The sequence below is a fragment of the Camelus dromedarius genome, chromosome 5, assembly GCF_036321535.1.
Source record: "Camelus dromedarius isolate mCamDro1 chromosome 5, mCamDro1.pat, whole genome shotgun sequence".
NCBI classification, from domain to species: domain Eukaryota; kingdom Metazoa; phylum Chordata; class Mammalia; order Artiodactyla; family Camelidae; genus Camelus; species Camelus dromedarius.
The window spans coordinates 15,632,899-15,650,491 of record NC_087440.1 but is presented as its reverse complement, the minus strand read 5'-3'; the positions used below and the strand labels follow the sequence as shown (position 1 = coordinate 15,650,491).

General features: G+C 39.7%; 1 protein-coding gene and 1 long non-coding RNA gene across 2 annotated transcripts in view; one reads left to right on the top strand and one right to left on the bottom strand.

The window, feature by feature from the left end:
- The window catches only part of LOC105104712 (uncharacterized), a 128,261-nt gene that overhangs the window by 8,168 nt on the left and 102,500 nt on the right, over window positions 1–17,593 (top strand). Inside the window, exons 3-5 of the long non-coding RNA XR_010380850.1 lie at window positions 13,165–13,314; window positions 15,325–15,539; window positions 15,805–15,946. This is a non-coding gene — a long non-coding RNA (uncharacterized LOC105104712). The remainder of the gene's footprint in view (window positions 1–13,164; window positions 13,315–15,324; window positions 15,540–15,804; window positions 15,947–17,593) is intronic.
- LOC105104977 (acyl-CoA 6-desaturase) lies at window positions 1,827–2,450 on the bottom strand. Its single transcript, XM_010998735.3, has one exon. The coding sequence runs from the start codon at window positions 2,448–2,450 to the stop codon at window positions 1,827–1,829; it is 624 nt and encodes a 207-aa protein (XP_010997037.3).

Here is a 17,593-nt window from a genome sequence, read left to right as displayed (position 1 = left end):
AGCTTGCTCATAGGCCTGCACCCAGAATCCCTTATTATTTTAGAGTCTGTAGAGTGGGAGTGTGGATTGAAGAGGGTGGCCATAAACAGCCTCTAACTCTTCCCCTCTGGTTGATTCAGTCGACCAGGCAAGGATTCTAGTGAGCCCTGATGAGATATTTACAATTCTCTGACCACTGCAGCAAGAGGATGGGCAGACCTCGAGTGAGGGCTGGGGCTGAGACCTGTTCTGCATAACCTACCATGGGGACCACAGGATGTTTCAGTGCGTGCTTCCATCTCTGAGCCTCAGCTACCTCATCTTCAAAATGAAAGAGTTGGGCTCAATGGCACACCCAGAGTTTTAATTTTTACTTGTTTTTTCATGCCCCAGAATTCTTGGTCCTACAGATGATATCAATTTAGCTCTTGTAGCAAGAGAGAGTGCTACTCACCTGAACTTATCCTTTGAGAGAAGGGACTTCAGGGTTTTCAGGATTCTGTTGACCTTAGAGCAAGAAAAAAAAAAAAACCAACAGTCAAATTCATACACTCCCAAAGGGTTCTGTGAACATTTTAATCTTTGCATATCTGGAAACAGCATTTTAGGGGGAAAGTGTTAAATGTCCATTGACAGACAGTTTCTCCAGCCTTAGAAGTGGTTCTGGAGGAAGGTTTTGCAATCTTCCAAATATCTTTAATTTTTATTTGTTTTTATTTTTTATTGAAATATAGTACAATGTTGTATACCATGTTGTATTAGTTTCAGGTGTACAACAAAGTGATTCAGTTATATATATGTTATATATATATGTTTCAGATTCTTTTCCATTATAGATTACTACAAGATGTTGAAATGTCTTTGAGAGACAGAGAAAGGCCATGATTCTAAAGGAGCACCTCAGTCTCACCATTCTTTGCCACCTTATCTTCATCTTCAAATTAAGGCATTGAATAAGTTAGGATTTGGCTTTTTCCCCCCTAATTTTTATATACTCATAGCCCAGAGATTTCACAGCTGTATTTTCCTTCCACACAAAATCAGTTCCTTGACTTTTATGCTCTTTCCTTCATTCTTCCTTTTTTCCATTTGAAAAAAAATTTGAGCAAGACTCAAAGGCAAACAGAATATGAGTCAGAGGCATCTTCTTTCTCTAGAACATTTGGAAGGTTTCACTTGGCAATGTCAGATGGAGGAGAAAGGTAAGCCTTTTCCTCGTTGTGTTCTTAAATGTCCAGCCAACCATACTTCAACTTGAGTCCTGGCCCATTTCAGAGGATTATACATCCGTTTTGTCCAACTGCTCAGATTTTTTTTGTGAATGGACGCATTTTCAAAACCAAACACGATGACAAAAGTAAAAAGTTCACACAGAACTTCTGAAAAAAAATACTCTAAACTGTTTTCTTGATTTCCAGTAATTATGGTATCCTTTAATTATAACTTAAGTCAAAGTATTAATTCTTTCTTTTTTTCACTGTCCTCAAACTGAAAGGAGTTTATTAGTAAGTCCTTGCTTAGGTAAGAAACAAATATCATCAATGGAGAAGTGTGTGCCTGTTTTTATAATTAGTACACTGGTTCTGTGTGTCTAATGTGATAAGGCTTGGAAGGTCAGAGAAGCAGGGGATTGGTAGGTCCTGGTCTCAGAGTAAAGTGAGATAGTGCTGCATCAAACGCTAACTGATGGGACGGACACCCAGGGTGGCTGACAGTTACCTTTAAGTGGCCAATGGTGAACTTGTGGACAATGTGGTTCCACGTAGACTTCTTGTAAACAGAGAGGTGGCCAAAATCGTGTTGCAGCCATCCAGCTGGGGCCTGGGGAGAGAGGGCCAGGGATGCTTTCACAGCATCAGCACCCAGACACCAGGCCTCTGGGAGTTGGGAGAGTCGGTGGGGGGAGGGAGCAGGGGCTTCAAGTGACAGGTGAATGTGTCATGCCTCACCTGAGAGGCAGCAAGAATAAAGGCCATAATGATGATTGGAATCCAGCCATTGCCAAAATAAAAGACAGTGAACCACGCGATGGTCTCCATGATGAAGATGTGGGCCAGGAGGAGGAGGAAGAACAGGTGGTTGGTCTTGAACAGGTTCATCTCCTCAGTGGTCTTCCTCAGGGCCCGGAAGTCCTCAGTGATCTGCAAGTTCTTGCTGTGGTCCTGGCTGGGCTCCTCCGGGGCCAGATCACCGATCAGCAAAGGCTTCATGAACTTGCGCACGAAACTGAGGTTGCGGTGGAAGGCGAGGAAGGCGTCCGTAGCACCTTCCCCTGCGTAGTGCCCGATGACCCGAAAGCCCCGTGGATGCCGGCTGGACCATTTGGTGATGTTGTAGACTTTGTGGTCGATGACGAGCCACCTGTCCGTGCACAGGTTGTGCTTCTGAATCTCCTCCCAGCTGAAGGTAGGCATCGGCGCCTCGCGCTCGATAGCCCCCTCGCCCTGGTTCCCCCCTTCCCCATGCTGCATGTCTACTAGTTGCCCAGTCCACAGCGGTGGGTGAGCCCAAAGTATTAATTCTTGAACTGAAATACACTTCCTTGTTTATTCCCTTACACAAATGCTTATGTAATTTTGCTTTACACATAATTCTTCTCTGCAAATTTATAACTAAAGGCAATTTCTAGAAAGTCAAATGATTCTGCACAACATCTCTATGAAGTATATTTGGAGAGAGGTTGAAATAATTGTTTTTCAAACAAAAAGTAAAGGCAAAGAAGGATGAGGCTATAGATGAAGACTACACAATGAATCAGGGTTGGTACTAGGTTAGAATTAGTTCATTCCTTCAGGACATATTTTGTAATATTCCCATTATTAATCTAGTTCTTCATATACTAGGATACATTTCTTGTGTTTTGTCTTATACCCATGTCCTTTAAAAAAACACAAAGTATTTATTGTCTCACAGTTTGAGAGGCTTGAAATCTGAGATGAAGATGTTGGTAGGGTTGGCTCCTTCTGAGAGTGGTGAGGAAGACTCTGTTCCAGACCTCTCCCCTAGCTTTTGGTGGATTGCTGGCAATGTTTGTTGTTCTTTGACTTGTGGAAGAATCAGCTTGATCTCTGCCTTGATGTTCATGGGGTGTTCTCCCTGTGTGAGTGTCTGTCTCCAAATGCACCCCTTTTTATGAGGACACCAGTCATACCAGATTAGGACCCACCCTAATGACCTCATTTAACTTGATTACCTCTGTAAAGACCCTGCCTTCAAATTAGATCATTCTGAGGTACCAGGGTGAGGACTTCAACATATGAATTTGGGCAGGGGGCAGGGGGAACATAATTCAACTTAAATACTATGTAATAATATAAGAGCAAAAACATGCATTCATTTATTATTATTGATTAATTTTAAAGAATTTATTGAGCACCCACTACATACAAAACACTACGCCCATATGCCTTTAAAAGGGACAATTTTACCCCAGTGTTTTCCTAATTCTTCCCAGCATACGTTGCAAACTTGCACCATCATATGCTGTCAGAAGGGAATGTCTGCTACTCTGACCCAAAAGCAAAGAAAAAAGAACTAAGGAAAATAGAAAAGTTAACAAAAGTAAAAAAAAAAAAAAGCACACCAGAATGATTTTTATCCTTTAGCTGTTAATAGAGCAAAATGAAAGGTTTCCTAAAACAGAACCCCCATTTCCCTCTGCCTCTACTTAAGCAATGACTTTTACACGAGACTTTCTGCAGAATTTCTCTTTATGTGATTCTTGATTTAGAAAAAATTGGGAATTAAAGACAGGGTAACCAGAAGATCAATAAATTATTATAATTGAAATATCTATTGTTAAAACAGTACAGTGCTCTCCAAATTGAAGCAAGAAGATAAAAGATTGCTCAAGCTAGAAAAGACTCTAGAGATCATCTGCCTTGGGGGCAGGTAGGTCCCATCATATGTTGTTTTAATATAGGTTTTATTGCTTGGATATAGTAAGGGCAACAGATCAGGAGATGATTGCTATTGAAAAGCTACTTTGTAATATTCACAGATTCCAATAGAAGAGGGCATTCAATGCTGTGGGGGTCAGAGTAGGACTTCACTGGAAGCACCAAAGTCAGGCAGGAGGGAAAGAGTGGGAGGAGAACTGTGGGCAAGCACTGTGGGAAGGAACAGGCAAGGCAGGATAAGCAGGTGTAGGATTGACTATCTTAGTAATTTCAGCAGAGTCTGGGGCATAGGCACTACTCCTGGTTGTCTGATGTCTGGCTCTGGAGTGATTAGGGCTGGTGGATACTGGCTTGGAGTAGGAGAGCCTGTTAAAGGAGCTGGTTGTTTGGGCTCTGGATTGGCTGGTTTGCTTTTGAAAAGTTTGCTTCTGTGCACATTGTTTCCTGTTTCTAGGAACTGACTAACTTAGGGAGGGGCATTCCCTCCATGGTCAGCAATGCCCCAGATATCAAAGCATCAGAAGACAAAAAATGCAAGATGTAGTTAATGTACATGTGTCATTTCTAGTTGATTGGTTGGGGACTTTCTAGATGGGATGCTGATCAGGATCCTAAGATTATGTATGGGCTCAGTAAAAAAGAGTACTATTTCTCAATGTCTGCCATGGACACTGGGGTGGGATATGGCCGTGCATTGGTCATCGCCCATCAAATCCAACTCTTCCTCATAAATATGATGAAAATGAGGTCCATAGTGGTAGACTGACTTGCCCAGTGTCACAAAGGTAGTTAGTCATGGGTCTCAAAATACAACCCAGACATTTTGACTCCCAAATTAATGTTCCCTGCTAAAAGAATGCTGGTTACAAACTATTCACAAAACAGAGATACTAAGATATAGACAGCAGCATGATTCCAGCCCAGTCCCCTACAATGTTCCCAGCATCACCTGTAGTTTTGGGAGAAGGACATCTCTTGTTCTGGGGTCTATCGTTATTGAATTATCCGCATGCAGCCTGCTGCAGTTTCTTCTACAGGTTGTGACATCCTTATGGATCTGTTCTCTTCATGACCATCTTACATGTTCTCCTTCGTTGATAAATCTCCAGGCCTGGTCTAGAGCCCTCTGCAATCCATCCAGAGCAGTTTCTGTTCTCCCAGGGAACCTGGACAGCATTAGCAGAGTATTAGAGAGTTCACCTTCTAGTCCTGATTAGTTACTGATTCTTTCATCAGATTTGCTTTTGATGTACAGCTCTTTTTTTGTTAACAATATAACATTTGTTACTGATTTATAATCATTTTACAATGTTGTGTCAAATTCCATGGTAGAGCACAATTTTTCAGTTATACATGAACATATATATATTAATTGGCACATTTTTTTCTCTGTGTGCTACCATAAGATCTTGTGTATATTTCCCTGTGCTACACAGTATAATCTTGTTTATCTATTCTACAATTTTGAAATCCCGTCTATTCCTTTTCACCCTCCGCCTCCTTGGCAAAAACAAGTTTGTAGTCTATGTCTATGAGTCTATTTCTGTTTTGTATTTATGCTTAGTTTGTTTGTTTTTGTTTTGTTTTGTTTTGTTTTTTAGATTCTACATATGAGTGATCTCATATGGTATTTTTCTTTCTCTTTCTGGCTTACTTCACTTAGAATGACATTCTCCAGGAGCATCCATGTTGCTGCAAATAGCATTATGTTGTCGGTTTTTATGGCTGAATAGTATTCCATTGTATAAATATACCACCTCTTCTTTATCCAGTCATCTGTTGATGGACATTTAGGCTGTTTCCATGTCTTGGCTATTGTAAATAGTGCTGCTATGAACATTGGGGTGCAGGTGTCATTTTGAAGTAGGGTTCATTCTGGATATATGCCCAGGAGCGGGATTCCTGGGTCACGTGGTAAGTCTATTCCTAGTCTTTTGAGGAATCTCCATACTGTTTTCCACAGTGGCTGCACCAAACTGCATTCCCACCAGCAGTGTAGGAGGGTTCCCTTTTCTCCACAGCCTCTCCAGCATTTGTCCTTTGTGGACTTTTGAATGATGGCTGTTCTGACTGGTGTGAGGTGATACCTCATTGTAGTTTTGATTTGCATTTCTCTGATAATTAGTGATATTGAGCATTTTTTTATGTGCCTATTGGTCATTTGTATTTCTTCGCTGGAGAATTGCTTGTTTAGGTCTTTTGCCCATTTTTGGATTGGGTTGTTTGGCTGTTTCTTATTAAGTCGTATGAGCTGCTTATATATTCTGGAGATCAAGACTTTGTTGGTTTCATTTGCAACATTTTTCACCCATTCCATAGGTTGTCTTTTTGTTCTACTAATGGTTTCCTTTGCTGTGCAGAAGCTTGTAAGTTTCATTAGGTCCCATTTGTTTATTCTTGCTTTTATTTCTATTGCTTGAGTAGACTGCCCTAGGAGAACATTTTTGAGATGTATGTCAGAGAATGTTTTGCCTATATTTTCTTCTAGGAGGTTTATTGTATCTTGTCTTATGTTTAAGTCTTTGATCCATTTTGAGTTTATTTTTGTGTATGGTGTAAGGCAGTGTTCTAGCTTCATTGTTTTACATGCTGCTGTCCAATTTTCCCAACACCATTTGCGGAAGAGACTGTCTTTATTCCAATGTATATTCTTGCCTCCTTTGTCAAAGATGAGTTGACCAAAAGTTTGTGGGTTCATTTCTGGGCTCTCTATTCTGTTCCATTGGTCTATATGTCTGTTTTTGTACCAATACAATGCTGTCTTGATGACTGTAGCTCTATAGTATTGTCTGAAGTCTGGGAGAGTTATTCCTCCAGTCTCTTTCTTTTTCTTCAGTAATGCTTTGGCAATTCTAGGTCTTTGATGGTTCCATGTAAATTTTATTATGATTTGTTCTAGTTCTGTGAAATATGTCCTGGGTAATTGGATAGGGATGGCATTAAATCTGTAGATTGCCTTGGGCAGTGTGACCATTTTAACAATATTGATTCTTCCAATCCAAGAGCATGGGATATCTTTCCATTTTTTAAAGTCTTCTTTAATTTCCTTCATCAATGGTTTATAGTTTTCTGTGTATAATTCTTTCACCTCCTTGGTTAGATTTATTCCTGGGTATTTTATTACTTTGGGTGCTATTTTAAAGGGGATTGTTTCTTTACTTTCTTCTTCTGTTGATTCATCGTTAGTGTAAAGAAATGCAACTGATTTTTGAACGTTAATCTTGTAACCTGCTACCTTGCTGAATACTTCGATCAGCTTTAGTAGTTTTTGTGTGGACCCTTTAGGGTTTTCTATATATAGTAACATGTCGTCGGCATATAGTGACACTTTTACCTCTTCTTTTCCAATTTGGATCCCTTTTATTTCTCTCTCTTGCCCTATTGCTGTGGCTAGGACTTCCAAGACTATGTTGAATAGGAGTGGTAAGAGTGGGCATCCTTGTCTTGTCCCAGATTTTAGTGGGAAGCTTTTGAGTTTTTTACCGTTGAGTACTACGCTGGCTGTAGGTTTGTCATATATAGCTTTTATTATGTTGAGATATGTTCCCTCTATGCCCACTTTGGTGAGAGTTTTTATCATAAATGGGTGTTAAATTTTATCAAATGCTTTTTCTGCCTCTATTGAGATGATCCTGTGGTTTTTGTCCTTTCTCTTGTTGATGTGATGTATTACATTGATTGATTTGCGTATGTTGAACCACCCTTGTGTCCTTGGGATGAACCCTACTTGGTCATGATCCATAATCTTTTTTATGTGTTGTTGGATTCTATTTGCTAATACTTTAGTGAGGATTTTGGCATCTATGTTCATCAGTGATATTGGCCTATAATTCTCTTTTTTGGTAGTGTCTTTGCCTGGTTTTGGTATCAGGGTGATGGTGGCTTCATAGAATGAGTTTGGGAATATTCACTCCTTTTCTATCTTCTGGAAGAGTTTGAGAAGGACTGGTATGAGTTCTTCTTTGTATGTTTGGTAGAATTCCCCGGTGAAGCCGTCCAGTCCTGGACTTTTATTTGTAGGGAGGTTTTTTTCTTGCTATTTCGATTTCATTTCTAGTGATTGGTTTGTTCAAGTGGTCAGTTTCTTCTTGATTCAGTCTTGGTGGACAGTATGTTTCCAGAAACTTGTCCATCTCCTCTAGGTTATCCAGTTTGGTTCCATATAGTTTTTCATAATATTCTTGTATGAGATTCTGTATTTCTATTTTATTTGTTGTAATTTCTCCCTTTTCCTTTCTTATTTTGCTGATTTGTGCTCTCTCTTTTTTCTTCTTTGTGAGTTTGGCCAGAGGTTTGTCGATTTTATTTACTTTTTCAAAAAATGAGCTTTTGGTTTGATTGATATTTCTATGGTTTTTTTTTTTTTTAAATCTCTATTGTATTTATTTGCTCCCTAATCTTTATAATTTCCTTCCTTCTGCTGCATTTTGGGGTTTTTTTTTTCTTCTTTTTCTAGTCCTTTCAGCTGGTGGGTTAAATTGTTTATTTGAGATTATTATTCTTTTTTGAGAAAGGCCTGTATCGCTATAAACTTCCCTCTTAGCACTGCCTTTGCTGTGTCCCATAAATTTTGTGTGGTTGTGCTTTCATTTTCATTTGTATCAGGGCATTTTTTAATTTCAGCTTCGATTTCCTCATTGACCCATTGGCTTTTTAATAGCATTTGTTTAATCTCCATGCTTTCCTGTTTTTCTCCTTTGTTTCTCTGTTGTTGATTTCTAGTTTCATGGCATTGTGGTCAATAAAGATGCTTGAGATAATTTCTATCTTCTTAAAATTGTTGAGGTTTCTTTTGTGCCCAAGTACATGATCGATCCTAGAAAATGTTCCACGTTCATTTGAAAAGAATGTATATCCTATTTTTGGGGGGTGTAATGCTCTGAAAATATCCACCAAATCTAATTTTTCTATTATATTATTTAGTTTCTCTGTTGCCTTATTTATTTTCTGTCTGGAAGATCTGTCTAGTGATGTTAATGCAGTGTTAAAATCTCCAACTATGATTGTATTCCCATCAATATCCCCCTTTATCTCTGTTAGTAATTCTTGTATGTATTTAGGTGCTCCTACATTGGGTGCATATATGTTAATTAGTGTAATACCCTCATCTTTTATCACTCCTTTAATCATTATAAAATGTCCTTCTTTATCCTTCTTTATGGCCTTTGTTTTAAAGTCTATTTTGTCTGAAATCAGTACTGCAACACCTGCTTTTTTGGCTTTTCCATTTGCATGGAATATCCTTTTCCATCCTTTCACGCTCAATCTATATGTGTCCTTCTCCCTAACATGGGTCTCTAGTATGCAGCATATTGAAGGTTCTTGCTTTATTATCCAGTCTGCCACTCTATGTCTTTTGACTAGAGCATTTAGTCCATTAACATTTACAGTAATTAATGATGTGTGTTTATTGCCATTTTCAACGTACCTTTGCAGTTGAATTGGTATTTCCTCTTTGTTCATTTCTTCTTCCTTTTGTGGTTTGATAATTTTCCTTTGTATTACCATGGATTTTATTTAGTTTTTGTGACTCCCTTGTAAGTTTTTGGCTTGTGCTTACCCTTTTCTGTAAGTCTATTAGCCCATTACTATATTTCGAACCCATCCTATTGAAAACAAAAAACTTAAAAAAGAAAGAAAAAAATACTCTATATTTTCTTGCTTCCCTCTCCCACTCTTAATGATTTTGATGTCTTCTTTTACAATTCCGTGTTTATTTGTAATTCATGAGTTATCACCTTTCCAGTTATGAGTTTCTCATTTCTGTACCATCCTGCTGCTTTTCTATGTAGAGTAGATCTTTCAATATTTCTTTTAGCATGGGTTTAGTGTTGCTAAACTCTTGTAGTTTTTTCTTGTCTGTGAAATTCTTTATGTCTCCTTCTATCCTCAAGGATAGCCTTGCTGGATAAAGTATCCTAGGCTGCATCTTTTTTTGATTCAGTACTTTGAATATATCTTGCCACTCCCTTCTGGCCTGTAGTGTTTGTGTAGAGAAATCAGCTGAGAGCCTTATGGGGGTCCCCTTGTCACTCACTCTTTGCTTTTCTCTTGCTGTTTTGAGGATCATTTCTTTATCCTTGACTTTGACCATCTTGATTATGATATGTCTTGGTGTGGGTCTGTTTGGGTTCTTCCTGTCTGGGACCCTTTGAACTTCCTATACTTGGATATCTGATTCCTTCTTTAAGTTTGGGAAGTTTTCAGTCATGATTTCTTCAAAAACCTTTTCAATCCCCTTTGATCTTTCTTCCCCTTCTGGGACCCCTATTATGCGAAGAGTGGCACACTTTATATTATCCCATAGGTCCCTTATGCTATTTTCATTTGTTTTTATTTGTTTATCTTGCAGTTGTTATGATTGGGTGCTTTCTGTTGTCCTGTCTTCTAGGTCACTAATTCGTTCCTCTGCATTATCTAGTCTGCTTTGCACAGCCTTTAGATCCGTTCTCATCTCAGCCAATGAGTTTACCAATTCTACTTGGCTCTTCTTTATAGCTTTGATTTCATTTTTGACATATTTTATGTCTCTAAACACTATCTCTTTTAGTTCCTTCAGTACTTTGATCACTCCTTTTTTGAAATCTTGATCTAGTAGGCTATCAATGTCTATTTCAGTGATCGTTTTTCAGGGGATTTCTCTTGTTCTCTTAATTGGGAATGGTTTCTCTGCTTCTTCATCTTGCTCATATCTCTCTGGCACTGTGGCTTATGGAGTATCAGTTATCTATTGTGGTCCTTAAAGGAATTTACTTATTTATCTATCTAATGCCTATGTAGGAATAAAACTTAAAAAATAAAAAAAGGAGAGTGAGAGAAAGAAGGGAGAAAAAATGGTCTGAAAACAGTGTATAATCAATTATAGAAGTACAATTTGAATGAGACTAGCATTCGAGTTGAGACATCTTTTTAAAAACCCTTTAAAAAAAAGCAAAACAGATCAAAAAATGGTATTTGAAACCTATTTATAATCAATAACAGATCACACCCAAAAGAAGTGAAAATGTAATCAGGTGGATTTTTTAAAAAATAATAACATAACTAAGAGAAAAATTTTAAAGGAATTAAAGCTAGAAGCATACACAATTGTTTAGAAAGTAGAAATTAAAAAGGTATAAAAAATAGAACCGATAAAGATATGATAAAGAGAGAATTTTGAAAAAGGGGAGGAAAAAAAGCTTTGGAAACAGAGTATAATAAATAATTGAAGAGTAGGTCGAAGCAGAATAGCAATCAGGTTGAGACGTCTCTTAAAAAACCTTTAAAATAGGAGAAAAGAGGAAAAAAATATATTTGAAACCTGTGTATAATCAATAACAGGAGATCAAAACCAAGAGAGAGAAAAATGACATGACGTGGATTTTTTAAAATAATATTATTTTAAAAGAAAAATTTTAAAGGGATTAAAACTGGGAGGATATATAATTGTTTAAAAAGTGAAAATTAAAAAGGTAATAGAAAATATAACAGGTAAAAACAGGTTAAAAAAAGGGGGGGGGGAGGGTGTGTGCTCCTGGAGACTGTGTGCTCTTAATGAGAAGTCTTTCTGTCTTCGCCCTGTTTGGTGAGCTCGGCTTGCTGTTTCCAGAGGCCCTCCGTTGATGCCCTCCTCTGTGCTGTTCCCAGTGCCTGTCGGCAAGCAGATCGCACCCCCTCCCAGCACAGCGTTCCTGCTGGAAAGGCAGGGGACCACCCGCCATCTCCTGGTGCTGGTTGCTCTGCGCTCCCACGTGCTCTGCGCCGCTGTGCGTCGCCACTGCGCGCTCAGCCCTGGGTTGGTGCTCCGCAGGCGGGCCCGGGAAGACGGCGGAACAGCCCTTCCCCTGCTCTGTGTCCAAACTCAGCTCCTTGTTTGTCCTGGCGGTGCCAACTTTGCGAGGCACCAGGGCGGAAGGATCCTATCTGACTTGGGCTGCAAACAAGTCACTGTCTGGCCTTTGAGGCTGCCGAGCCCCCTGGCGCTGATTCAGGTTTGGCCCGCGCCCCCACCTGGGTGCCAAGCTCAGGATATGGCGGCTGTGCCTGAGCCCTGCCTCTCCTTGCCGAAAACCTTCCGTGAGTTTTCAGAGATGGGGATATGCACCCTTCCCCCCAGGGCACATCAGCCCTGCTGTTTTATGGAGGACCCAGGTTGTCCTGCCCTGTGCACCCACTCATCCACTTTGCGCAGCCCCCTGCAATCCCCTGGGGCTGCCTCAGTGCAGCCGAACCCGTCCTCCGCCAGGCTCGGGCAGCCTGTCCTGGCCCCCAGCTCCTGGCTCAGGAGGGTCTCGGGCTGGGTGTCGCAGCGACCCTCTGTGCCCGTTTAACTTAGTTCTGTAGGTCAAGGGCTGCTCCGTATAGATCCAGGCCTTGGAGGCTCCACCTCTGTCCCGCTGGCCTCTCCGTTGGAGAGGGGAGACCCAGCAACGAGCGCCAGTCCTCCTTTGCCGCTCCCTCCCTCCTTTGCCGCTCCCTCCCTGTGGGACTGGTCCTGCACTGTTTTGCCTTTTCGTCTTCCTTTTTTTTTTTTTTTTTCTTTCTCCTACCAGATTTTTGGCATCTTTGTCTTTTGAAGAGGACAATGTTCTGTCAGAGTTCCGCAGGTGCTCCGGTTGGCTGGGTGGGTCCGTGGATGTGTGTCTTGGTGTATCTGTGGGAGAGGATGAGCCACCAGCGTCCTTCTACTCCGCCATCTTGGCCTCTTCCCCTGATATACAGCTCTTGATGGCAGTTTCTCTTCTTGAGCTGTCCTGTCCTGGCTGCAACACTAATATTAGTCTCCTCCACAGTCAAGGTGATCTTGAGACAGATATTTTGTGACTTCTTGAGGGAGAATATTTCTCAGTCCTTTAGAATAACATTCAATGTCCTAAGCTATAGAAAGGACAGAATTATTACTATTCAACATTATTTATTCATTTATCATCTATCAGGCAAGTGTGCAGTAACAAGCATGTACTATATGTAAGGCGCTTCTCTAAATACTCGGCAGGTTGTAAAAATGGGTAAGAAATGGCCCTTGCTATTAAAAATAATCATCTAAAGGGGGAAATCAAATAAATCGTGGCAGAACTAGGATTATATGGCAAAGATTGGCTAGCTGGTCATCCACCTGTTTCCTTTTCATCCTTGATATAGTATTAGATTAAATTTCTCAGCCTCCCATGCAGTTAGCTGTGGTTAAATTACTGAGTTCTAGTCAAAGAATGGTAAGCTGAAATGATATGCACCCATTTCAGGTCTGGCCCATAAAAACTATTTTAAAATCTGAAAAATTCTTTATTGCTCTTTCCTTTTCTTGCAGCTGGATACAGATGAACATAGCAACATCGGAAGCCACATCTTAAAGATGGAAGAGCCACCAGATGGCAGGATCCTGGGTCCCTGAATCACCATTTAGAAGACAGCTGCTCACTAGTCAAGAATACACATCTGGACCTTTCTTGAGTGAGAAGTAAGCTTATATTGGATTTAACCCATTATAGATTTGAGAATTGGTTGTTATGGCAGATTTAGCATTATCTAAACTAATACAGACTAGAATCCAAGTCTCCTGACTCCTACTCAGTTCTCTCCAAACAGCAAATCCACATGATAGTTTTATAATACCCAAATTTTAACCCTAATAAATACATAAATCACATTCTAAGTCATGTAAGAGTATTAATACATGAAGAATCAAAATAAATTGGTATTAAGAAGGGCATCTGCATAGCATGTAGTTCCGTGTGGAACAATGGACAAGGATGACTCTGTTGAACGAACCCAGCATCCAGTTTATAACACAAGGTTAGTGCTTGAGGCTCCGATACGCCATTTGTGGATTCCAAGGTTGAGCAGAGTATTCTGAGGGTTGTAACAGGCAGTTTCCCTTGGCTGATGTGGATGTGGCGTGCTGTAAATCCACATCTCCCAAGGCTCATTGTTTCTACCTCTTTATCTCCCAAGTGAAATTGGAAGTTCAAACAAAATTGCCAAGTACTAGTGATTCCCGTGGTAGGTTACAAACTATTTAGACACATGGCTGACCCTAACAGCCTTCTCAGTGCACATGGTGGACACTGAAAAGGCCATGAAAATGACAGGCTAGAAACAAAGGTAAACCTAAGAAGCAGACATAATTTTTCTTTAATATATTAAAGATTTCCTTTTAGAAATTCTCTCCACCCTCCTCACACCTACTTTCTGGAACCTCAGTACATGCATTCTCCCAGCTAGGTGCCCAGGGCCCCCAAATTTAGCACTTTTCCCTGGCCCTCCCTTTTTGGATATCACTACCCACTTCACCTTTTATTCACATATTGAAAAAAACCTATCCAAATTATGAGCTGAAAAAAACTAAGGTGGGCATGGGAGGTGTCTATAGGCTGCAGATCTTACATGGCTTAGAAAGGAACCTAATCTATTACATCTGTCTACAGTTAGCTGGACAACACCTTGGGTTCAGAAGGAGAAGGTGAAATTTAGAGAAATGTCAATGGACAAGGAATAGGAGAGTGCAGAGCTCTAGGTTAACAGTGTCCATGGCCCTGGAGTAGGTTCCAGGGAGAAAGGCTGTGATAGATAGCTTCCTCAGGAGAAAAAACTCTTACAAAAGAGAATTGAGAAAGTGTTAGAGCAAATGTTACCTGTTCTGCTGAACAACAGTCCTGACTTGATGGCATCATTTTCCTGGGAAAACATGCGTAGGCAAAAATAGTCAATGGTATATACCCAAGAGAATTGAACAGATAAAATATACTTTGCACAATGCAAGTTGCAAGACACCAAAGTTCATCTTATGCTGTGATATTCAGCATCAATAGTTAACAATGCTCAACGTAAGTTGTTTGCCTGGCTGAAGAAAGAGTATCCTGTTTTCTTAAAAATATTTTGAGGGGGTGGAAATAGTGGCTCTTGTCATTTTGTCTCATTTTTATAGGATACTTGATTCTGTTTGAGACTAACTTATGAATTTGGGCTTGTTCTGATTTATAAGTGACCTTTGGATGAGTCTGCAGTTGTTCCTGGAATTTATACCACAGGGATTCCCTTTCTGTCCTCCTTAGTTAATTACTCAGCATATCACACATAAATGCGATTGGAAGGCAGACAAACATTTAAATTAATTTCAAAAGGAAGCTTATATTGGAAAATATTTGAACTGCATCCATTTTGTGGGTTTCTTTTGTCTAATACAAGCATTCTTTCATAATTTAGCCTTCCTGATAAATTATTACTCAAAAGCATTTAAGCTTATTGTGCCTTTTTCAGAGTACTGGTGGTAACCCAATCCCCATTCAAATGTTGCCTCTGACTTCAAGGGTTGGTAACCCCACCACACTATGCAATGAGATGCTTCCTGTGAAAGATCACCGCTAAGATCCCAGCTCCTGAAAGGGGAAAATTCCCTGCCTTGCTCACATTTTGGTTTCTAAGTTCTAGTACAGCAATTCCGTTCCTTTCTTTTCATGGAAAATTTCAGAGATAAGAGATGAGGAGAAGCTGCTTCTACAAGCTGCGGATGGTTGTCCCCTTGGTGACCTGAATGACAAATGTGCGTAGCACAGGCAATGGGAAAGTGATCTGCCCGCCAGGATGTCAGCAGATGTCCTCCTGGATGCCTTGTCTGTATTGCATTAAAAACACATGGAAGTTGTTTTCCACGGAGGCCGAGCTCTGCCCCAAACTTGGCACCAGGTCAGTTCCATACTGGATAATTACTGGGGAACTTTTTTCCTTCAATACCAATGTCATTATGCCACTTCCTTGCTCAAAAATATCCTATGGTTTAGTAGAGCTATTGTGTGAATGTTGTGCCCCACAAAATTTGTTAAGTTGAATCCTAACCCCAAGGTGATGGTATTAGGACGTGGGACCTTTAAGAGGTGATTAGGTCTTGAAGAAAGAGCCCTCATTAGTGCCCTTATAAAAGAAGCCTGAGAAAGCTCCTTTGCCCTCTTAGCCGCTGCCGCGGTGACAGCGGCTGACGCCGCTGCCTCAGAACACATTGAGAAGGTACTCGCTACAAACTGGGAAGTGGGACGTCACCACAACTGAACCATGCTGGCACCCTCATCGTCGTGGACTTCCCAGCCTTCAGAACTGTAAGAAATGAATTTTCGTTGTTTAAAAGCCACCCATTTTATGGGATTTTGTTATAGCATCTTGAACAGAGTAAGATGGGTAGTCAGAATAATGGTCCCTACAAGATGTCCATGTTCTAATCTCCAGAACCTGTATATATGTTACCTTACATGGAAAAAGGGCCTTTGTAGATATGAGTAAAGTAAAATATCTTGAGATGGGGAAATTAATGGGAATTATCCAGGTGGACCCAATGTAATCATGAGTACTTAAAAGCAGAGAATCTTTTCCACCTGTGATGAGGGGGTGACTAAATTGAAAGAGAAGAGAGAGAGAATGTGATAACAGAAGGTCAGAGAGATGGGATGGAGGAAGGAGAGATTTGAAGCATGAGAGGGACTCTCACTGCTTGACTCACAGTCCTCCAAACCTATCCTATTATTACCCACAACTTTTCTCTCACTGATCCTTCTCTGCTTCTCCCATCTGAATCTTAGCACTCTATGGTCTGCATCCCATTCTGGAACAAAGCCAGTTCCAACCCATAGTGTTTCTTCTACTATTGCACTCCTGCACCACTTACTGCTTTACTGCACTGTGCGCCAAGCACAGAGATCCTCAAACTTTGATACGAGGACTTCTTGACATTCTTAAGAATTCCAAAAATCTTTTGTTTATATGAATTATATCTATATTTACTGTATTAGGAGTTAAAACAAAGAAATTTTTCAAATAATTATTTATTACTTTAATTTTAAATAACAGTGATAACCTCCTTTCATGCTAACATAAAAAACATGTTTTAGTAAAGATAGCTGTATTTTCCAGAACGAGAAAATTTAGTGAGTGTGGCACTGTCTCATAGTTTTGCAAATATCTTTGATGTCTGGCTTAATAGAAGACAGCTGGATTCTCTGTCTGCTTTCCATCTACTGCTATATAGTTTTGGTTAAAGTATTTGAAGGAAAAAATCTGGCCTCAAATGGATTACAGTCATGAAAGAAAAATTATTTCAAAAGCATCTCAAGGTAATTCTAGGTATTCTTCTTTGATATTACACCAAAACTCAGTAAGTGGTAGTTTCTTAAAGGTTAATTGTAATGCAGAATCTGAAAATATAACAATGAGTCAGTTACTACTCTGTTACATTAAAATCGATATTTGATTTCCCTTACACTTTGAATGGAATTTTTCCCCATGCATGATTTTGCAGCATACATGATTGATCATTTGGAAATTACTGTTTTATTGAGTTATGCAAATCTTACAAGTGTTGATGCAATTTTATTATGCAATATCAAAAAATTACATTTGTTAAAATCACCACCAATCTTACCAGAAAAGTATGTATCAAGAAGCTGTCAAGTTCATAGAATACAAAATTTTAAAAGTTTTAATTATGAAAGCTTGAATTTTATTACTGTCAACAAATATTGTCAGTTATTTTCCTTGATGTAACAGGCTTACTTCATTCATTTTTTTTTAAATGCTGCCAAATATCTAAGTCTGAAAACCCAAACAGATTTGGTTTGTCAGTCTTTGTTTCATGAAAAAAGTGGTAAGTTCTGCTTACAGCTGAAACTGTGATGAGGGAAGGCATTGACATCCAGTATCTTCGCCCTCAGACTTCTAGCAGGACACAGACTTTTCTACCAGTGAGCATTAAA

Coding starts and splice junctions, on each gene's coding strand:
- LOC105104977 (XM_010998735.3), bottom strand. CDS start 2,450: ATGCAGCATGGGGAAGGGGGGAACCAGGGCGAGGGGGCTATCGAGCGC.